We start from the raw sequence: 23,069 nt of genomic DNA on the forward strand, positions 1-23,069 counted from the left end.
TAATAACAGTTTAACCGTTAACCCTAACATAAGGTACGAATTGCAATGTGTAACATTTCATAGGAATTGTAATTCGAAACATATCATACGAAATGTGGGACGGACATCTCTAAATGAATACATACCATACGAAACGTAACATATCATACTAATTGGAGTGTTCCAGATGTACATTTACTACATCATGTATACTACCCCTGCGTACAGGTTGCAGCTGCGAGGTTTGACCGCACGGGACTGACTGCTTTCTGTTGAGTGAGTTCTGGAATGCTGCTTTACTGCGCAATCCCTTCATACAGCTGCAGGGAATATATGTCCAGCACTGTGCGCTCCGCGCTACCACAGTCCACTATGGAACGGAAAGGGGATGACTGGCACAGGACCGAAGAAGAAAGAAGACACCACAAGTCCCAGGATGACGGGTTACAGGAGCGAGATGCTCTATGTTCTGGAGAAGCCCCAGATGCGAGGCGAGGAGGAGCGGCTTCGAACTTTTGAAAACTGGCGGAGGGACACACCAGTCACCGCGGGCAACCTGGCCAGAGCGGGATTCTATTTTCTGGGGACAGAAGATAAGGTTCAGTGCTTCTGTTGCGGAGGGATCCTGCGGTACTGGGTCCATGGGGACAGTCCGATCCTCGAACACAAGAGGCACTTCCCCACCTGTAGTTTCGTGCTGGGTAGGGCCGTTGGGAATATCCCGCTGTTTGTCGTTTCCAGGTCCCCTTCTGACTCCGTGGACGGTCAGCTGTTGAGCCAGCTCCAGAGGATGACCGTGGACGACCAGGGAACGGCCGGGCAGGCTGTCTACCCTGAGATGGAGTTAGAGGAATCCCGGCTCACCACATTCCACAACTGGCCCACGGGTGCTGCGGTCCAGCCCAATGTTCTGGCGAGGGCAGGATTCTTCTACACAGGTACGCAATAGTCTTTGTTGATGGTGACAGTGTGTTGTGAATTGTTTCTGAATTTCTGAACTTTTCTGAATTCTGTTGGGTACGTTTAATAACTTACTTCTTGCTTTTGGTTCCCTATAAAGTCCCATTAAGGGTTGTTGAAGCTTAGCTTTTGGATAAAGTTAAGCACGCCTTGGCAATTACGCATTTGCTATTTGATATTCAGAAATAGCAGGGTAGTGGAACTGTGGTCACTACGAGTTTCCAGTCTCTGTGTGTGAGTTCATGTGACAATAGTGACGCTGAGTCATGTATTTGTGGACAGAAAAAGCTGGACAGGACTCGGACTGCGTAAAGGAGAAAATACTATCGCTGTAGTGCGTAGACTGTTGTGGTATTTAAAGCTTAGAAATGAAAGCGACTATGAGAGAGAATTAGAGAAACTACTTTTTCTTTGTTTGGAATTCAGTTTTGGAAATGCAATAATACAATCCACATTCTCACAGCGGTTTTGGGTGTGTATCATTGTGAACATTTGTCTCATTGTGTTTGTGTACATATACAGTTTCCCCTCGGTGTGTACTGTATGCATATGTGTGTTTGTTTGTGTGGGTGAATGAGTGTATTTGTATGTGTATGTGTGTGTGTGTGTGTGTGTGTGTGTGTGTGTGTGTGTGTGTGTGTGTGTGTGTGTGTGTGTGTGTGTGTGTGTGTGTGTGTGTGTGTGTGTGTGTGTGTGTGTGTGTGTGTGTGTGTGTGTGGGAGAGAGAAAATGTGTTCCTTTAGTGTGTGTCTAATATTCAGGTAAACTCTGTGTCAGTGATGATGATATGTAAGTGCTGTGATAATACTTGGTCTGTGTCCCTCACACTCCTAGGCCACGGTGACAACGTAAAATGCTTTCACTGTGACGGAGGGCTGAGGAACTGGGAACCTGGAGATGACCCCTGGCAGGAGCATGCCAAGTGGTTCCCACGGTAACACACAACAGCACCAACACACACTCCCTGTAAAAAAAAGGCATTCTGTAATGCCTTTGACTCTGTGTCCACGGTGCGGCTGGGTCAATAGGCTACTTCTTTCCTTCCTCAGATGTGACTTCCTGATCCAGACGAGAGGACGTGACTATGTCAGTAACATCCAGGCTACCCACTTCCACAGAGAGACTGTGGTAAGTACCTTTATACCTCAGTGTTGTCCTTCACTCTCATACATTGTCATACCAAAATCAAACAGCATTTGCATATTCATAATGTGCCATCATAACCGCTGTGGTCGCTGCAGTGTGTTGGGGCACTACAGAATAGATCCTGAGGGTGGATTTGTTTTCCAGGGTGGATCACAGGCACCGGTGTCTCAAGAAATTACTTCAGAAAATGGTGAGTCCCAGAATACAAAAGAAAACATTGAAACTTACATTACATCCGCTTCATTCTCTTGGCCACCCCCAAATGAAATTACAGGGTAATCCGCCCCATGTGTTAACCTGTGCTGAACAAACACAATAAATATGGATAGCGAATACGCTGCTTCCCCTTGGCTGCAGACTAAGAGGATGTAGTATTTCGTAAGTGGGACCTTAATCATGTGAATGTAGCTGGATAATCACAATACTGCTTGTTTCAGCTGTTTTCGAGAACAGGCAGAGGAACAGATGGATCCCTCAGTGGTGCTTTTCAATTGAGCTATTAGAGCACAACTGAAAACTGAATTTCTTCCTGTGGATAAATGTGTGTCAGAGGCGATGTGGGGCCCTGGGTTGCCTACTCTATCGAGTCACACACCCTGGGGTACTGCTCTCTCTACCGGGCTGTTTATCAAATGATAGAATGCACACACTTGTCATCACATACTGTTGCTGAATCTGCACTGCTATCCATCTGTTTTTACAGGAGTGGGAAAAGGTCATTGCTTTTGCTTGAACACACATATCTCTTTTGGTTTTCTCACGGAGAGAGAGATTGGTTAGAGGTTAGATATATATTTTTCAGTGCTATTGGTTTTCAGTGAAACTCTCTCTCATATATATAATTTTCCCCCACTTCCCACCTAACACCTGTCCTCTTTTTCCTCTCCCCCACCCTCTATTCCTCTCTTCCTGTCTTCTTTTTCCTCTCCCCCATCCTCCATTCCTCTCTTCCTGTCTTCTTTTTCCTCTCCCCCATCCTCCATTCCTCTCTTCCTGTCTTCTTTTTCCTCTCCCCATCCTCCATTCCTCTCTTCATGTCTTCTTTTTCCTCTCCCCCATCCTCCATTCCTCTCTTCCTGTCCTCTTTTTCCTCTCCCCCTCCCTCCATTCCCCTCTTCCCTCTTTCTTTTGATCCCTCTCCCGGCATCTCCTCCCTCTGCCAGACGTGGTGGGTGGTCTGGGCACACCCGCAGTCATGCTGTCTCCTGTGGTCCAGACCGTACTCCAGATGGGCTTTGAGGCTGGCCTGCTGGAGAGTCTGGTCCAGACCAAGTACCTGCTGACCGGCCAGCACTACACCTCCGTGTCTGGCCTGGTCACTGACGTACTGGCTGCTGAGGAGGAGGACAGGACCAGGGGGCTGCAGAGCAGAGTCCAGGGTAAGGATGGTGATCATGATAAGGATTATATTAAGAATGATGGATTGGATTTACATAGAGCTTTCTGATGCTCAATGCACATTTTAAGGCACTTACAGAAAAACTGCATGATTTCACGTGGAAACTTGTTTTTGGAACACTTCCCATGTGAACACGTGTAGTTTCATGATCATGTGTAGTTTCATGATCACGTGTCGTTTCATGATCATGATCACGTGTAGTTTCATGATCACGTGTAGTTTCATGTTATCACATGTTGCTTTACATGTTGTCACTTTATCACATCAACTTCACGTAAGATCACATTAAATCATGTTCTTGAAAAACTTCACGTGATCACATGTGAAATTGATGTATTTTTTCCATAAGGGTGGCAATGGGTTCTTTTAGATAGAGCAAATGTCTATAGAGATGGACCCTTACTAACCCCTGTGAGCTATACCCAGGCAGGTGCTGCTAATATACACCCTGGTAGTGGGTGAAGTACTTGTCTTGGGGTATGGCCCAGCATATGGGCTGGGTAGAGTCCAGGGACCCACAGAGCAGGGGTAAAGGCCATAACTTTAATAAACAGCCTAAAACTTTGTAATTACACTTTTACCCTAAGGGGTGTTCTAAAAATAGCCTGCTGAGACCCATGTTGATATTTTCAACTCTGATGTTGACCACGTTCATATTTTTACACATCCCTTTGATAATCTCGTGCATCTGAATTGATCGGATTGGATTGACACTGAGAATCAACAAATGGAGACTCTTGTTAACGATGTAAATAGATCATGTCACCGTGTGTAACCATGTGTCTCACCCTTGTTTACTGTTAGTGTTTTCTGTCCCATCAGAGCCGGTGGAGAGACAGGGTCCCAGTGCAGGAGGGGTCAGGACACAGACACCCATTAGAGAAAAAGGTCAGAGGTCATATCACACACACACACACACACACACACACACACACACACACACACACACACACACACACACACACACACACACACACACACACACACACACACACACACACACACACACACACACACACACACACACACACACACTTGTAAATTCATGTTTGTATTTCATTAGTGGGAGACTCCACCCCTGAGGAGCTCCTGCGTCAGCTGCAGGAGGAGCGGACATGTAAGGTGTGTATGGACAAGCTGGTATCCATCGTCTTCATCCCCTGTGGTCATCTGGTGGTGTGTAGCGACTGTGCTGCCAGCCTGCGTCACTGCCCCATCTGCAGAGCCACCATCAGAGGCAGCGTCCGAGCATTCATGTCCTGAGAGTCGCATTCAAGTACAAGACCCTTGTGTGAGTCGGAGTGTGTATGTGTGTATATTCGTATGACAAAAGTATACCTAATACACCAACACACAATATCCTTGTTTCACTTTTAGGCTTTTGTTTGCCTTTGACAAATGAAGAGAGATTCTACAACCCCTCGGGGCGGCTCATCTTTCTATAGGTGCTGTGAGAATTTTGTGAATATGTCCCCTGGATTTTAGATGCCTGACAGATCTGACCCATTCTCCTAACCTCAATACTGTTCAGCTGTTGATTTGCCCTGCTCAAAATAACCTCCAAAATCAAAATGGCTTCTTTTTGGATGTAGTAAAAGTTGTTGAATATATTTATTTTGATACAGTAAACACATTTCCAATATAATTATTGGTGTTTACAGAGATCATCTGGCAGAGCAAGAATATCAGTCCAACTGCACATCAGATTACAGTTAGTTTGTACAAATACTAAAAATAATCCCTAAAACAAATTACCCAGAATTGGTTTATTAAAAGTATACATCATTTGGCCTCCCGAGTGGCGCAGCGGTCTTAGGCACTGCATTGCAGTGCTTGAGGCGTCACTACAGACCCGGTTGCAACCCGGAGACCCATGAGGTGGCACACAATTGGCCCAGCATCGTCCAGGTTAGGGGAGGTTTGGCCGGCCATAATGTCCTTGTCCCATCGCACTCTAGCGACTCCTGTGGCGGGCCGGGCGCATAAACATGCTGACACAGTTGCCGGTTGTATGGCGTTTCCCCCGACACATTGGTGCGGCTGGCTTCCGTGTTGGGCGAGCAGTGTGTCAAGAAGCAATGCGGAATGGAAGGGGTGTTTCGATGGACGCATGGCTCTCGACCTTTTGCCTCTCCCGAGTCCGTACGGGAGTTGCAGCGATGGGACAAGACTGTAACTACCAATTGAATACCACGAACTTGGGGAGAAAAAGTACAACATTTGTTTATTAACAAACTGATATTTACACTATTGAACACAGCACAGGTCTGGACAAATATGATTACATAATTGAGTCACATGAAGAGGACTACAAAATAAAGACAAATACAAATAGAAAAACAATTATCTACAAAGTGGACTTTTTTTCCAGTGGTATCCATTACATGACCACAATAGGCTCCAACTAACCAATGTCAGGCTCTTTCATTCCCTGTTGCAGAGGCTGTATTGCATTGAAAGGAAAAAAACTGTTCCTGTAAATCAAATTATTTTAGGTGTCTAAAGATATTTTTTTATCAAGACATAATGTGCAGTGTGTGTTCGCTGTTGGTAATGATCCTGGCTACGGTTCATAAAGTGTATCTGGTCCTTTGTTCATAAGTATTGACAGGCAGCCATGGCTTGGTATTGATAAGCTTGGGGTTTATTCATTGGAGTGCAACATAAGAGTATTACAGATAGAAATGTAATGCATAGAGCTGGCATTATCTATGACAGAATGATGTCTATTGCACAATACATATTTCTGGTTCTTCTCTAACATTTCACTGTCCTGAACTGTTACATTTACACCTCAAATTATACCTTATTCCCTATATAGTGCACCCCATAGTGCACCACTTCAGGATATCATTTGGAACAAGGCTCATAGTTTACAATCATTATTTTTGCACCATCACTGAAGCCACTACCACTGTTCTGCAAACACATTCATATGAAGCCAATATCAGTTGAGAGACAGCTGTGTATTTCATATCATCAGCTCAGAAGCCTGTCTATCAAGACCACAAGGGGATAAGGTGTTGATCATTCATATGAAGCCAATATCAGTTGAGAGACAGCTGTGTATTTCATAACATTAGCTCAGAAGCCTGTCTATCAAGCCCACAGGGGGATAAGGTGTTGATCAGGTGCCGGAAACATGAGACTGAACCAAATTCCAGTCTCCATACGTGCTGTGTTCAAGGCTCTTTTGATTAAGTAGAAAACAAGCTTTGATTTAACGAGGGTATTCATCACATTCATGCCACAGCAGATTGCATCAAGACAAATGACACAAATAAATGCAAATGAATGTAGAGGCTTCAGTTGGAACTAAGAAGTACATTTGTTCTTCTGAACGGCGTCAGGTATAAGACTGAGTGGATAGCATGGAGATAAAGAAGTATACAGTGAGATATAGGCTTCATACATACATGCAGGGTGGTACACTGGACCTTTCTATGGGGTCCAGTAGGCCAATAACCCAAACGGTGTATTATATCTTATCAATAGACAGTATGCCATGAAACCCTAAATGACAAAGCAGAGGGCTTTGTTGAAGTCCAGAACAGAAACATGGGGGCGGCAGGGTAGCCTAGTGGTTGGAGCGTTGGACTAGTAACCGAAAGGTTGCAAGTCCGAATCCCCGAGCTGACAAGGTACAAATCTGTCGTTCTGCCCCTGAACAGGCAGTTAACCCACTTCCTAGGCCGTCATTGAAAATAAGAATTTGTTCTTAACTGACTTGCCTAGTTAAATAAAGGTAAAAAAAAAAAAAACATTCAGTAGTATTTGAATGTGTACATGACTACATTCAACAGCAGGGGGCAGTAATGGTACACAGGAAGATTAAGGCAGAAAGTGGACAGTCCAGGGAGATGAGGTGCTCTTAGGCACAGATCTATGATCAGTCGCCCCTTCTCAAATCTTAATGAGGGATGAAACCCAAAACTCACCTTAGATTAGTGTCTAGTGGCAACTCCATTCTACTCATAAAGGGACACAGCCAAAGACCCAGGCAGTTACACACTCTGTAACACTAAGTCCAAATACGCCCCCATCTTAAAGTTTGGACAAAATAGTTTATGTCTATGGATTGTGGGATAACTGCTCCCCAAACCCACAGAGACCCAAACATACAATAGATTATTACCGTATAATACAGAATATCCACAGTTATCATACAAAACCCATTCAAACATGCTATGAAAAAAGGACTAAAATGTATCACAGTTGAATCATCGATCTATAGATGGAATGATAGAGAAAACAGGTGGTGTACACTATGGCTCTGCTCTCTTGCTTTGCTATATTTGTGCTACTTAAAACCATTTACACTCCATTCAATACCTTTGTATGGAGGGGAAATGTAGACAAACTACCTCTCATATCATACTATTCTGGATAGAAAATACAGGGAGCCACACAGTGTATGACTTATGATCAACTGTCAAACACTCAAACCCTCACAGTAGTTGGAGGCAGTTGGGTTTTTGGACAGGGGCTTTAAGACACATCTAAATCCTGACACAAACCTCAAAGCTCCACACCATTAACTGTTTCCTTTCATTCCATCCCGCTCTACAGTTTACAGATTAAGTCTACTGAAACACTGTATATCATAACCATTCACATCACTGTGAGTAAGACTAGATGAACAAAGACTCAAACATTATTGCCTGTTACTGTAATACCTTAAGCTATCTCTGTTATGAGGTTGTTGTTGTTTAGTTTGCATTTCAAAACCCTGACTCAGTCTTTTTCCATCTTTTTTTCCTCTGGTTCTATTTTTGACTGATGCCCCTGTAGGTTTGGTTGCTTTGTTTCCCTACCTCCCTCCCTCCCTCCCCGTCTCCCACTCCTTTCCCCCTTCCCTCCCTACCTCTTACTGCTTTTCCTGTGTATTTATGTGCACAGATCCTGGCCTCAAGTAAACAACAGAACACAATAGTTCATTCCATTCCACGGGCTCAACTGTAATTCAGCCTAAGAGGATCTGTGACCAAGCCATAATAACACTCCAAACCACAAAGCCACAGACAGTGAGGCCTTTCAGACCAGAGAACAGAAGGAAGGATGAACTGCCGGGTTCACACAAGTTTAAGTGTGTGTGTATATACATATATACAGTACCAGTCAAACATTTGGACACACCTACTGATTCCAGGGTTTCCTTTACAGTTTTCTATATTGTAGAATAATAGTGAAGACATAAAAACTATGAAATAACACATGGAATCATGTAGTAAGTAAAAAAGTGTTAAACAAATCTAAATATACTTTATATTTGAGATTCTTCAAAGTAACCAGCGTTTGCCTTGATGACAGCTTTGCACTCTCTTGGCATTCTCTCAACCAGCTTCATGAGCTAGTCACCTGGAATGCATTTCAATTAACAGGTGAGCCTTTTTAAAAGTTAATTTGTGGAATTTCTTTCCTTCTTAATGCGTTTGAGCCAATCAGTTGTGTGGTATACAGAAGATAGCCCTATTTGGTAAAAGACCAAGTCCATATTATGGCAAGAACAGCTCAAATAAGCAAAGAGAAACGACAGTCCATCATTACTTTAAGACATGAAGGTCAGTCAATCTGGAAAAATTCAATAACTTTTAAAGATTCTTCAGTCGCAAAAACCATAGAGCAATATGTTAAAACTGGCTCTCTTGAGGACCGCCACAGGAAAGGAAGACCCAGAGTTACCTCTACTGCAGAGGATAAGTTCATTAGAGTTAACTGCCTCAGAAATTGCAGCCCAAATAAATGCTTCACAGAGTTCAAGTAACAGACACATCTCAACATCAACTGTTCAGAGGAGACTGGGTGAATCAGGCATTCATGGTCGAATTGCTACAAATAAACCACTACTAAAAGACACCAATAATAAGAAGAGACTTGCTTGGGCCAAGAATCACGAGTAATCAACATTAGACCGGTGGTCTGATGAGATCAAATTAGCGATTTTTGGTTCCAACCGCCGTGAGATGCAGAGTAGGTGAATGGAATATCTCCACGTGTGTGGTTCCCACCGTGAAGCATGGAGGAGGAGGTGTGGGGGTGCTTTGCTGGTGACACTGTCAGTGATTCATTTAGAATTCAAGGCACTCTTTTTACCAGTATGGCTACCACAGCATTCTGCAGCAATACGTCATCCCATCTGGTTTAAGCTTATTGGGACTATAATTGGTTTTTCAACAGGACAATGACCCAACACACCTCCAGGCTGTGTAAGGGCTATTTTAGCAAGAAGCAGAGTGATGGAGTGCTGCATCAGATGCCTTGGCCACCACAATCACCTGACCTCAACCCAATTGAGATGGTTTGGCATGAGTTGGACTGCAGAGTGAAGGAAAAGCAGCCAACAAGTGCTCAGCATGTGGGAACACGTTCAAGGCTGTTAGAAAAGCATTCCAGGTGAAGCTGGTGGAGAGAATGTGAGAGTGTGCAAAGCTGTCATCAAGGCAAAGGGTGGCTACTAATTTATTCCATATGTGTTATTTCAAAGCGTCAATGTTTTCACTTTTATGCTGCAATGTAGAAAATAGTCATAAAGAAAACCCCTTGAATGAGTAGGTGTGTCCAAACTTTTGATTGGTACTGTATATATAGCTATGATCTATAGATAGATCACTAGTCCTGCTAGAACAATGGACAGAAATACAGCAATTGACAGCTGGTACTGTACGTCTATGTCGGATGCCGTTTGTAGTTCTAGATAAATTATTTATATTTGAGTACACAGTAAGAGATCAGGCCCATGTTACACTGTAATTACCCCCTCCCCATCCCCCAACCATATCCTCTCCTTCCCTCCCACTAACAACAGAACTGGGAGGTACAGTCATCATTAAGCAGAGAACCAGTAATTTACATGTTTGAAGGACTGAAGAGATGTAGAGAACCAGAGGAATGTCTGGCCTGCCCCAGTGAATTCTCGGACGGTTGTTGTGTCAGTCAGAGCGGCCACTTTGTTTCCATCGGAACCTGCAATGTTGCCTTCTGCCCTATTTACGTAGACCTGGAGGTGATAGAACACAGAAGACAGTGAGTGGGTGAGGAACACATGCACATGAGTACACAGGATTTCCAGTACATTTATTATCTAGGCTTTATATCCCTAGTGCTGGAGGAGGGGAAAACATTCCTTCTGTCTCATTTGCAACAGAGATGATGAAGCTATCAGGAGAGATGTCCTGCAGGCTAATAATACTTCCATTTGGGCTAAGGGAAATTAAAGGACTGACGCCACTGCCCAAATTGTTATTAAGTTTCCTGCATAATTGAATAGATCATTCCAATGGAAGCTGTGATGGTGGTTATAAGGCAGGGAACCTCCAATCCATGGTATTATCTACAGGTAACTGCCAAAATAAAGGAAACACTTGAGTAAATGAGGTACACAAAGTATGTTGATAGCAGGTGCTTGCACACAGGTGTGGAATTAACATCTCAGCGTGCTTAGGGTCGTATAAAATGCCCAGGTGCCCATTATTTCGGCTACCATGGCAGGAAGAAGAGAGCTCAGTGACTTTGAAAGAGTGGTGATTGTTGGGGCAGGTTTAACAGGAGCTTCAGTGATGAAGACTGCTGAACTTGCTGATGTTTCATGACATGGCCGTCGCAGCCGCCAGAACTCAACCCAATTGAACACCTGTGGGAGATTCTGGAGTGGTGCCTAGGCAGTGTTTTCCACCACCATCAACACAACACCAAATGACGGATTTTCTGGAGGAAGACTGGTGTGGCATCCCTCCGATAGAGTTCCAGACACTTGTAGAATCTATGCCAAGGTGCGTTGAAGGTCGCCTGGCAGCTTGTGGTGGCCCTATTAAAACAATATGTTTGTGTTTCCTTTATTTGGCAGCTACCTGTATGTCTATATGCATAAATGCACAAACACACACACGCACACACACACACAATGACATGACAAACCTACATATTCTCCTGAGCCTTCAGACAAGATATAGCAGGTTTAATAGTGTTGTTTACTCCAGTCAGGCTGAATCATTCTCCCACACAGAGCGAGCAGAACCAGAAAGAACGTTGATACGAGTCACAGAAGAATAGTCTACCATGATACGGTTTTTTATCTACTTCATCCCAATAACAAAACCTGTACAATTCATATATTTATTGATTTTATATGGGCTAACCTTTAATGAAAACACACTGGGCTGATGTGTTGAGGTATTGAAGTGCATGGTTAACTGGATCAGACAGGAAACCTAACTCTAGACTCGCATACACTAGCATATTTCTCATATTCACCCACCCAGACAGGGAGCCTAACTGGCTATACAGTAGCCTATTTCTCATATTCACCCACAGACAGGGAGCCTAACTGGGCATACAGTAGCCTATTTCTCATATTCACCCACCCAGACAGGGAGCCTAACTGGCTATACAGTAGCCTATTTCTCATATTCACCCACCCAGACAGGGAGCCTAACTGGCTATACAGTAGCCTATTTCTCATATTCACCCACAGACAGGGAGCCTAACTGGCTATACAGTAGCCTATTTCTCATATTCACCCACAGACAGGGAGCCTAACTGGCTATACAGTAGCCTATTTCTCATATTCACCCACAGACAGGGAGCCTAACTGGGCATACAGTAGCCTATTTCTCATATTCACCCACAGACAGGGAGCCTAACTGGGCATACACTAGCCTATTTCTCATATTCACCCACCCAGACAGGGAGCCTAACTGGGCATACACTAGCCTATTTCTCATATTCACCCACCCAGACAGGGAGCCTAACTGGGCATACACTAGCATATTTCTCATATTCACCCACAAACAGGGAGCCTAACTGGGCATATATTCACCCACCCAGACAGGGAGCCTAATTTCTCATATTCACCCACCCAGACAGGGAGCCTAACTGGGCATACACTAGCCTATTTCTCATATTCACCCACCCAGACAGGGAGCCTAACTGGGCATACACTAGCCTATTTCTCATATTCACCCACAAACAGGGAGCCTAACTGGGCATACACTAGCCTATTTCTCATATTCACCCACAGACAGGGAGCCTAACTGGGCATACAGTAGCCTATTTCTCATATTCACCCACCCAGACAGGGAGCCTAACTGGGCATACACTAGCCTATTTCTCATATTCACCCACCCAGACAGGGAGCCTAACTGGGCATACACTAGCCTATTTCTCATATTCACCCACAGACAGGGAGCCTAACTGGGCATACAGTAGCCTATTTCTCATATTCACCCACCCAGACAGGGAGCCTAACTGGGCATACACTAGCCTATTTCTCATATTCACCCACCCAGACAGGGAGCCTAACTGGGCATACACTAGCCTATTTCTCATATTCACCCACCCAGACAGGGAGCCTAACTGGGCATACACTAGCCTATTTCTCATATTCACCCACAGACAGGGAGCCTAACTGGGCATACAGTAGCCTATTTCTCATATTCACCCACCCAGACAGGGAGCCTAACTGGGCATACACTAGCCTATTTCTCATATTCACCCACCCAGACAGGGAGCCTAACTGGGCATACACTAGCCTATTTCTCATATTCACCCACAGACAGGGAGCCTAACTGGGCATACAGTAGCCTATTTCTCATATTCACCCACCCAGACAGGGAGCCTAACTGGGCATACACTAGCCTATTTCTCATATTCACCCACCCAGACAGGGAGCCTAACTGGGCATACACTAGCCTATTTCTCATATTCACCCACAGACAGGGAGCCTAACTGGGCATACAGTAGCCTATTTCTCATATTCACCCACCCAGACAGGGAGCCTAACTGGGCATACACTAGCCTATTTCTCATATTCACCCACCCAGACAGGGAGCCTAACTGGGCATACACTAGCCTATTTCTCATATTCACCCACCCAGACAGGGAGCCTAACTGGGCATACACTAGCCTATTTCTCATATTCACCCACCCAGACAGGGAGCCTAACTGGGCATACACTAGCCTATTTCTCATATTCACCCACCCAGACAGGGAGCCTAACTGGGCATACACTAGCCTATTTCTCATATTCACCCACAGACAGGGAGCCTAACTGGGCATACAGTAGCCTATTTCTCATATTCACCCACCCAGACAGGGAGCCTAACTGGGCATACACTAGCCTATTTCTCATATTCACCCACCCAGACAGGGAGCCTAACTGGGCATACACTAGCCTATTTCTCATATTCACCCACAGACAGGGAGCCTAACTGGGCATACAGTAGCCTATTTCTCATATTCACCCACCCAGACAGGGAGCCTAACTGGGCATACAGTAGCCTATTTCTCATATTCACCCACCCAGACAGGGAGCCTAACTGGGCATACACTAGCCTATTTCTCATATTCACCCACAGACAGGGAGCCTAACTGGGCATACACTAGCCTATTTCTCATATTCACCCACAGACAGGGAGCCTAACTGGCATACACTAGCCTATTTCTCATATTCACCCACCCAGACAGGGAGCCTAACTGGGCATACACTAGCCTATTTCTCATATTCACCCACCCAGACAGGGAGCCTAACTGGGCATACACTAGCCTATTTCTCATATTCACCCACAGACAGGGAGCCTAACTGGCTATACACTAGCCTATTTCTCATATTCACCCACCCAGACAGGGAGCCTAACTGGGCATACACTAGCCTATTTCTCATATTCACCCACCCAGACAGGGAGCCTAACTGGGCATACACTAGCCTATTTCTCATATTCACCCACAGACAGGGAGCCTAACTGGCTATACACTAGCCTATTTCTCATATTCACCCACCCAGACAGGGAGCCTAACTGGGCATACACTAGCAGACGTGTGGGTGAGGAAAAAGTATTAACACCTACCAACATGTCCCAGATGACACCCTATTCCCTATTCCCAGAGCCACATACCTTTATCACTGGCCAAAGGTAGTGTACTATTTACAGTAGGAACATGTCCAAAGCTCTGTCCTGTTTTCTCCGGGACCATATAAAATGCCCCGACCCCTATGACATCACACCATGGAACCAATGATCTGCTGTCATTTTTAATTGCGTGCTTGTTAGGTGAAAACTGAAAAGCCGATCAGAGTGGAGTAATTAAAAGGGCTTAATCCAATTAACACTGTGTTAACAAAGAATAAGTTCCATCTTAATTCATCTCAGAGACGAGCTGCAGAGAAACAAAGTCATGCAAGAGAGAGTTCTCAGCACAATGGTAAAGGTCCTAGCTCAGAGAAACATGAGAAGAGCTATTAGAATACATAACACTAATGTACTGCCTAGACTCCCTTTGGAAGACACGATACAGTGTTCATATAATGAAAACTAACCGACACATACACAAACATAAAAAACTCACAGACAAGAAAAAATACCCCCCCCACACACACACACACACACACACACACACACACACACACACACACACCCTACTTACAGGTACATGGGCTTTAAGAGGAGATGGGATGGTTTCTCATTGACATGGTGGAGAGGGAAGGGGTCGAATCCACCAACAAAATCAACTGAAAACAAAAAAGGATCAAATGGTAAAATGACAAATGTGATCAGAAGATGACGAGACGTTGATAGGCAGAAAGAAACCGTAGGAAAACAACATTGCATGACAGATATGGATTGAAAAAAAATGGAAGAAAACAATAGTGATTATGGCAAATTAAAGTAGAGAGAAAGGAGCCCGATGCTACAAAACACAGAGTTAGACCTACAGCATGAGAGGGCTCAAAGACAAGTGTTGACATTCCAAGGGGGTACCAAAAAAATACATCCAAAAACACACAGTTCCATATTTCTATTGACTATCTGAGGTAGAGGCACACTTCTGTGAGCCCAGGGCACGAGGCGAGAGCTGTCAAAATAAGCTCTTTATCGCTGAAAAACAGAGGGTGACCTTCACAAAGTGACAGACCGACAAACTAACTCGCTGTTTATTTACTCCGAAAAAGAGAAGTACAGAGTGCTGAAGACAGTCAGAGAGAGGGAGAGAGAGAGAGATAGGGGAAAAGGAAAGGACTTTTCGACTTTTCACTGACACAGAGCCAATGAGATTAGGTTAAAGGAGTGTGTGAAAACAGCATGTGCATGTATTATCTCAATGGATCTGAGAGCCTAGTAAACACCATAGAGGACTGGATACGGTGAAACTGGCTCAATGTATCTGAGAGCCCAGTAAACACCATAGAGGACAGGATACAGTTAAACTGTCTCAATGGATCTGAGAGCCCAGTAAACACCATAGAGGACAGGATACAGTTAAACTGTCTCAATGGATCTGAGAGCCCAGTAAACACCATAGAGGACTGGATACGGTGAAACTGGCTCAATGTATCTGAGAGCCCAGTAAACACCACAGAGGACAGGATACGGTGAAACTGGCTCAATGTATCTGAGAGCCCAGTAAACACCACAGAGGACAGGATACGGTGAAACTGGCTCAATGTATCTGAGAGCCCAGTAAACACCATAGAGGACAGGATACAGTTAAACTGTCTCAATGGATCTGAGAGCCCAGTAAACACCATAGAGGACAGGATGTGGTGAAACTGGCTCAATGGATCTGAGAGCCCAGTAAACACCACAGAGGACAGCATGCAGTGAAACTGGCTCAATGTATCTGAGAGCCGAGTAAACACCACAGAGGACAGGGTACAGTGAAACAGGCTCAATGTATCTGAGAGCCCAGTAAACACCACAGAGGACAGGATGCAGTGAAACTGGCTCAATGGATCTGAGAGCCCAGTAAACACCATAGAGGACAGGATGCAGTGAAACTGGCTCAATGTATCTGAGAGCCCAGTAAACACCATAGAGGACAGGATGCAGTGAAACTGGCTCGTTTCAACAGGACAGTTATTTGGTGGTGGTTCTTGAAGATAACTAATCCTGACAGAAGTGGTTTCACTTCGATAAAAACATACACTGAGTAGTGGTCAGGAAACTGCTCCACTTGGAACAGTTGTTTTATGAGAGATTCAAACAGACAAACAGAATATTTGAAGTAAATTTTAGGGACTAGAGTTCCTGATAGGTCAACTTATCTGTAGATAAACAATAAAGAGGAGTGACAAGCTATTATGTCTCTCTCTTCTGGCTCCATTCCGGCTCCTTGGGATTCTCAGTTTCCCCTCAGCCAGTGATATATAGGCTGAGTTATCAGGAAGTGGCAGCTCCAGTAAGGTGAGTGACACGAACAAAGGTTAAACACACACACACACGGCTGGCCTGGACTTGTCTGTACCAGTGATTTTCTCTGCCTTGATTAGAGGTGAAAGGTAAAATATTGTTAGGAGGTAATGATGGATATAATTTAATATATAAAGACACAGATAATGATGGATGTAATTTTCTCCACCCCTGACCTCCCACATAGCAGAACAGTAAGACAGAGCGAGAGAGAGAGAAAAGGGAGAGAGAGATTGACACGCCTGTCTTTGTGATTGTCTCCACCCACCGCCAGGTGTCTCCTGTTTTCCCCATTAGTCCCCGGTGTATTTATCCCTGTGTTTCCTGTCTCTCTGTGCCAGTTCATCTTGTTTAGCAAAGTCAACCAGTGTTTCTCTTAGCTCCTATTTTTCCCAGTCTCTGTTTTTTCCTAGCCCTCCTGGTTTTGACCCTTGCCTGTCCTGATGCCAAATCCGCCTGCCTGACCACTCTGCCTGTTCTGACTTCGAACCTGCCTATCCCCTTGTACTGTTTGGACTCGGACCTGTTCACTGAACCCCTGCCTATCCCCTTGTACTGTTTGGACTTGGACCTGCTCACTGAACCCCTGCCTGTCCTGACCTCAAGCCTGCCTATTGCCTGGTACTGTTTGGACTCTGACCTGGTTTATGAACTATCGCATGTCCCCGACCTCCCTTTTGCCTACCCATATTGGTATAATAAATATCGGAGCTCAACCATATGCCTCCTATGCTGCATTTGGGCCTTGCCTTGTGCCCTAATAGAGATAAAGCGGTGGGGAAGATTGAGAGAAATAGTAACTGGGAAAATCACACTGTGCGAGACATGGTTTGTGATATAATTGTAAGGTATTAATGTACCAAACTGAATATGGCAAAACTACAGCTGATATTGTGCTGTTCCAGTGGTACATGTACTAACCTATTGTCACACCCTGGCCTTAGTTATCTTTGTTTTCTTTATTATTTTGGTCACCTCAGGGTGTGACATGGGGGATGTATGTTTATGGGGCTGTTTCCTTTCTAGGTAGTTTGTAGGTCTATGGTTGCCTAGATTGGTTCTCAATTAGAGGCAGCTGTCTATGAACCATATTTAGGCAGCCATAGTCTGTGGGTACGTTGTGGGTGGTTGTCTTCTGTCTTTGTGTCATTGCCCCAGATAGGACTGTTTCGGTTTTCACATTTATTGTTTGTATTTTGTAGTGTTCTCGTTTTTCGTCTATATTAAAGATGTTGAACACTAACCACGCTGCATTTTGATCCTCCGCTCCTTCAGCGGAAGAAAGCGGTTACACCTATGTGCCAGTGTGGAGTATTGGCCAGGAAATGTACGTTTTTATCCTATTAGAGAGGCAATTTCTCCCAGTGGAGTATATCTTTAAATCAAGTAAAGGTGCTTACCTTATCCAAATTTAGTGGGGTGTGCAGTGCAGTGCAGTACTGAGAAATGAACTTATCCCAACGATAAAGAATAGGTATTAAACCTGTGTCGTCCAAACCACTCAGATGTTATTCCACTGAGCTAAAGCCAAAGATTAGTCTTCAGGTCCCAAGCAAAGTTACTCATCATGCAAGCAGTGTTGACTGAACCACCTCGACATGAAAGCATGCCAGATATGACAGGTATGTGGGTCAATGTGTTCATGTGGAGTAAATACCTACACAGAGCAATTTTTTTCCTTTGTGTAATGAAGAAGTACGGCCATCCAGAACAAGGGTAACTTGAAGTGTACTGTTAGATAGAGGCGCGCGACCAGAAAGCTAGCTACAGTTTGTTTTCCTCCTGTATTTGACACTGATCATCCCGTCTTCAATTTTATCGATTGTTTACGTTAAAAAATACCTAAAGTTGTATTGCAAAAGTAGTTTGAAATGTTTTGGCAGGGTTTACAGGTAACTTTTGAGATATTTTGTAGTCACATTGCGCAGGTTGGAGCCAGTGTTTTTCTGGATCAAACGCAACAAATAAATGCACATTTTGGATATATATCGACGGAATTAATCGAACAAAATGACCATTTGTGATGATTATGGGACATAATCGTGCCAACAAAAGAAGCTTGTCAAAGGTAAGGCATGAATTATATTTTTATTTCTGCGTTTTGTGTCACGCCTGCAGGGTTGAAATATGCTTCTCTCTCTTTGTTTACTATGGTGCTATCCTCAGATAAAAGCATATTTTGCTTTTGCTTTCGCCAAAAAGCATTTTGAAATCTGACATGTTGGCTGGATTCACAACAAGTGTAACTTTAATTTGCTATCTTGCATGCGTGATTTAATGAAAGTTTGATTTTTATAGTGTCCCAGATATCCCAGAGAGGTTAAATTACAGAGACAAAGACCAACTATCTGTCACAATAACATTCTGAGAGAAAGGGTGGGGGGTTATGGGGTTGGAGGCAGACTGACAGTGTGGAAAAAGAAAAAAGAGGGAAGGAGAGATAGATGGGGAGCCAGAAAAAGAAGAACAGGGAAGGAGAGATGGATGGGGAGCCAGAAAGAAGATGAAACAACAGGGAAGGAGAGAGATGGATGGGGAGCCAGAAAGAAGAACAGGGAAGGAAAGATGGATGGGGAGCCAGAAAGAAGATAAAACAACAGGGAAGGAGAGAGATGGATGGGGAGGGAAGAACAGGGAAGGAAAGATGGATGGGGAGCCAGAAAGAAGATAAAACAACAGGGAAGGAGAGAGATGGATGGGGAGCCAGAAAGAAGATAAAACAACAGGGAAGGAGAGATGGATGGGAGCCAGAAAGAAGATAAAACAACAGGGAAGGAGAGATGGATGGGGAGCCAGAAAGAAGAAAAAACAACAGGGAAGGAGAGATGGATGGGGAGCCAGAAAGAAGATAAAACAACAGGGAAGGAGAGAGATGGATGGGGAGCCAGAAAGAAGATAAAACAACGGGGAAGGAGAGAGATGGATGGGGAGCCAGAAATAAAATAAAACAACAGGGAAGGAGAGAGATGGATGGGGAGCCAGAAAGAAGATAAAACAACAGGGAAGGAGAGAGATGGATGGGGAGCCAGAAAGAAGAACAGGGAAGGAGAGATGGATGGGGAGCCAGAAAGAAGATAAAACAACAGGGAAGGAGAGAGATGGATGGGGAGCCAGAAAGAAGGTAAAACAACAGGGAAGGAGAGAGATGGATGGGGAGCCAGAAAGAAGATAAAACTACAGGGAAGGAGAGAGATGGATGGGGAGCCAGAAAGAAGAACAGGGAAGGAGAGATGGATGGGGAGCCAGAAAGAAGATAAAACAACAGGGAAGGAGAGAGATGGATGGGGAGCCAGAAAGAAGAACAGGGAAGGAGAGATGGATGGGGAGCCAGACAGAAGATAAAACAACAGGGAAGGAGAGAGATGGATGGGGAGCCAGAAAGAAGATAAAACAACAGGGAAGGAGAGAGATAGATGGGGAGCCAGAAAGAAGATAAAACAACAGGGAAGGAGAGAGATGGATGGGGAGCCAGAAAGAAGAACAGCGAAGGAGACATGGATGGGGAGCCAGAAAGAAGATAAAACAACAGGAAAGGAGAGATGGATGGGGAGCCAGAAAGAAGATAAAACAACAGGAAAGGATAGATGGATGGGGAGCCAGAAAGAATATAAAACAACAGGGAATGAGAGATGGATGGGGAGCCAGTAAGAAGATAAAACAACAGGGAAGGAGAGAGATGGATGGGGAGCCAGAAAGAAGATAAAACAACAGGAAAGGAGAGATGGATGGGGAGCCAGAAAGAAGAACAGCGAAGGAGACATGGATGGGGAGCCAGAAAGAATATAAAACAACAGGGAATGAGAGATGGATGGGGAGCCAGAAAGAAGATAAAACAACAGGGAAGGAGAGATGGATGGGGAGCCAGAAAGAAGAACATGGAAGGAGACATGGATGGGGAGCCAGAAAGAAGATAAAAACAACAGGGAAGGAGAGAGATGGATGGGGAGCCAGAAAGAAGATAAAACAACAGGGAAGGAGAGAGATGGATAGGGAGCCAGAAAGAAGATAAAACAACAGGGAAGAAAGAAGATAAAAGAGATGGATGGGGAGCCAGAAAGAAGATAAAACAACAGGGAAGGAGAGAGATGGATGGGGAGCCAGAAAGAAGATAAAAACAACAGGGAAGGAGAGAGATGGATGGGGAGCCAGAAAGAAGATAAAAACAACAGGGAAGGAGAGAGATGGATGGGGAGCCAGAAAGAAGATAAAACAACAGGGAAGGAGAGAGATGGATGTGGAGCCAGAAAGAAGATAAAACAACAGGGAAGGAGAGATGGATGGGGAGCCAGAAAGAAGATAAAACAACAGGAAAGGAGAGATGGATGGGGAGCCAGAAAGAAGATAAAACAACAGGGAAGGAGAGAGATGGATGGGGAGCCAGAAAGAAGATAAATCTACAGGGAAGGAGAGAGATGGATGGGGAGCCAGAAAGAAGATAAAACTACAGGGAAAGAGAGATGGATGGGGAGCCAGAAAGAAGATAAAACAACAGGGAAGGAGAGATGGATGGGGAGCCAGAAAGAAGATAAAACAACAGGAAAGGAGAGATGGATGGGGAGCCAGAAAGAAGATAAAACAACAGGGAAGGAGAGAGATGGATGGGGAGCCAGAAAGAAGAACAGGGAAGGAGAGAGATGGCTGGGGAGCCAGAAAGAATATAAAACAACAGTGAAGGAGAGAGATGGATGGGGAGCCAAAAAGAAGAACAGGGAAGGAGAGAGATGGATGGGGAGCCAGAAAGAAGATAAATCAACAGGGAAGGAGAGAGTTGGATGGGGAGCCAGAAAGAAGATAAAACAACAGGGAAGGAGAGATGGATGGGGAGCCAGAAAGAAGATAAAAGCCAGGAAGATGGATGGGGAAAAACAACAGGGAAGGAGAGAGATGGATGGGGAGCCAGAAAGAAGATAAAACAACAGGGAAGGAGAGAGATGGATGGGGAGCCAGAAAGAAGATAAAACAACAGGGAAGGAGAGAGATGGATGGATGGGGAGCCAGAAAGAAGATAAAAACAACAGAAAAGAGATGAGATGGATGGGGAGCCAGAAAGAAGATAAAACAACAGGGAAGGAGAGAGATGGATGGGGAGCCAGAAAGAAGATAAAACAACAGGGAAGGAGAGAGATGGATGGGGAGCCAGAAAGAAGATAAAACAACAGGGAAGGAAGGAGAGAGATGGATGGGGAGCCAGAAAGAAGATAAAACAACAGGGAAGGAGAGATGGGGAAGAAGATAAAAACAACAGGGAAGAGAGATGGATGGGGAGCCAGAAAGAAGATAAAACAACAGGGAAGGAGAGAGATGGATGTGGAGCCAGATGGGGAGCCAGAAAGAAGATAAAACAACAGGGAAAGAGATGGATAAAACAACAGGGAAGGAGAGATGGATGGGGAGGGAGATCAGAAAGAAGAAGATAAAAACAACAGGGAAGAGAGAGATGGATGGGGAGCCAGAAAGAAGATAAAACAACAGGGAAGGAGAGATGGATGGGGAGCCAGAAAGAAGATAAAAAACAGGGAAGGAGAGATGGATGGGGACAGGGAAGGGGAGAGAGATGGATGGGGAGCCAGAAAGAAGAACAGGGAAGGAGAGAGATGGCTGGGGAGCCAGAAAGAATATAAAACAACAGGGAAGGAGAGAGATGGATGGGGAGCCAAAAAGAAGAACAGGGAAGGAGAGAGATGGATGGGGAGCCAGAAAGAAGATAAAACAACAGGGAAGGAGAGAGATGGATGGGGAGCCAGAAAGAAGATAAAACAACAGGGAAGGAGAGAGATGGATGGGGAGCCAGAAAGAAGATAAAAACAACAGGGAAGGAGAGAGATGGATGGGGAGCCAGAAAGAAGATAAAACAACAGGGAAGGAGAGAGATGGATGTGGAGCCAAAAAGAAGAACAGGGAAAGAATGGAAGCCAGGGAAGGAGAGAGATGGATGGGGAGCCAGAAAGAAGATAAAACAACAGGGAAGGAGAGAGATGGATGGGGAGCCAGAAAGAAGAACAGGGAAGGAGAGAGATGGATGGGGAGCCAGAAAGAAGATAAACAACAGGGAAGGAGAGAGATGGATGGGGAGCCAGAAAGAAGATAAAACAACAGGGAAGGAGAGAGATGGATGGGGAGCCAGAAAGAAGATAAAAACAACAGGGAAGGAGAGAGATGGATGGGGAGCCAGAAAGATGATAAAACAACAGGGAAGGAGAGAGATGGATGGGGAGCCAGAAAGAAGATAAAACAACAGGGAAGGAGAGATGGATGGGGAGTCAGAAAGAAGATAAAAACAACAGGGAAGGAGAGAGATGGATGGGGAGCCAGAAAGAAGATAAAACAACAGGGAAGGAGAGATGGATGGGGAGCCAGAAAGAAGATAAAAACAACAGGGAAGGAGAGGAAGAAGAGAGAGATGG

At 44.7% G+C, this 23,069-nt stretch overlaps 2 protein-coding genes across 4 annotated transcripts in view; one reads left to right on the forward strand and one right to left on the reverse strand.

Annotated features, from left to right (window-relative positions):
• Positions 1 to 285: 285 nt before the first annotated feature.
• LOC124041680 (baculoviral IAP repeat-containing protein 7-like) lies at positions 286 to 6,006 on the forward strand. Its single transcript, XM_046359547.1, has 8 exons — positions 286 to 917; positions 1,774 to 1,873; positions 1,989 to 2,067; positions 2,230 to 2,275; positions 3,249 to 3,464; positions 4,307 to 4,372; positions 4,548 to 4,775; positions 4,862 to 6,006. Exons 1-7 carry the CDS (start codon positions 368 to 370, stop codon positions 4,745 to 4,747), a joined length of 1,257 nt encoding a protein of 418 aa, XP_046215503.1. The 5' UTR covers positions 286 to 367; the 3' UTR covers positions 4,748 to 4,775; positions 4,862 to 6,006.
• Positions 6,007 to 9,957: 3,951 nt separating this feature from the next.
• The window catches only part of LOC124040871 (sodium/potassium-transporting ATPase subunit beta-1-interacting protein 3-like), a 140,708-nt gene continuing 127,596 nt past the window's right edge, over positions 9,958 to 23,069 (reverse strand). The window contains exons 6-7 of one of the 3 annotated variants that reach the window (XM_046357978.1): positions 14,903 to 14,987; positions 9,958 to 10,481 (exon numbers count right to left, since the gene is read on the reverse strand). In XM_046357978.1, coding sequence (XP_046213934.1) covers positions 10,472 to 10,481; positions 14,903 to 14,987 — 95 coding nt within the window. In that variant the 3' untranslated portion in view covers positions 9,958 to 10,471. Of the gene's footprint in view, positions 10,482 to 14,898; positions 14,988 to 23,069 lie in introns of those variants that run through there. The other 2 variants (XM_046357980.1, XM_046357979.1) reach the window with 2 other exon arrangements.

Source organism: Oncorhynchus gorbuscha, linkage group LG08, assembly GCF_021184085.1.
Source record: "Oncorhynchus gorbuscha isolate QuinsamMale2020 ecotype Even-year linkage group LG08, OgorEven_v1.0, whole genome shotgun sequence".
NCBI lineage: Eukaryota > Metazoa > Chordata > Actinopteri > Salmoniformes > Salmonidae > Oncorhynchus > Oncorhynchus gorbuscha.

Bases quoted from the DNA above. Each gene is read 5' to 3' on its own strand.
- LOC124041680 (XM_046359547.1), top strand. From the start codon at position 368: ATGACTGGCACAGGACCGAAGAAGAAAGAAGACACCACAAGTCCCAGG. The intron at 3,465-4,306 runs GTAAGGATGGTG...CTGTCCCATCAG, and splicing joins GCTGCAGAGCAGAGTCCAGG to AGCCGGTGGAGAGACAGGGT. The intron at 4,373-4,547 runs GTCAGAGGTCAT...GTATTTCATTAG, and splicing joins GACACCCATTAGAGAAAAAG to TGGGAGACTCCACCCCTGAG.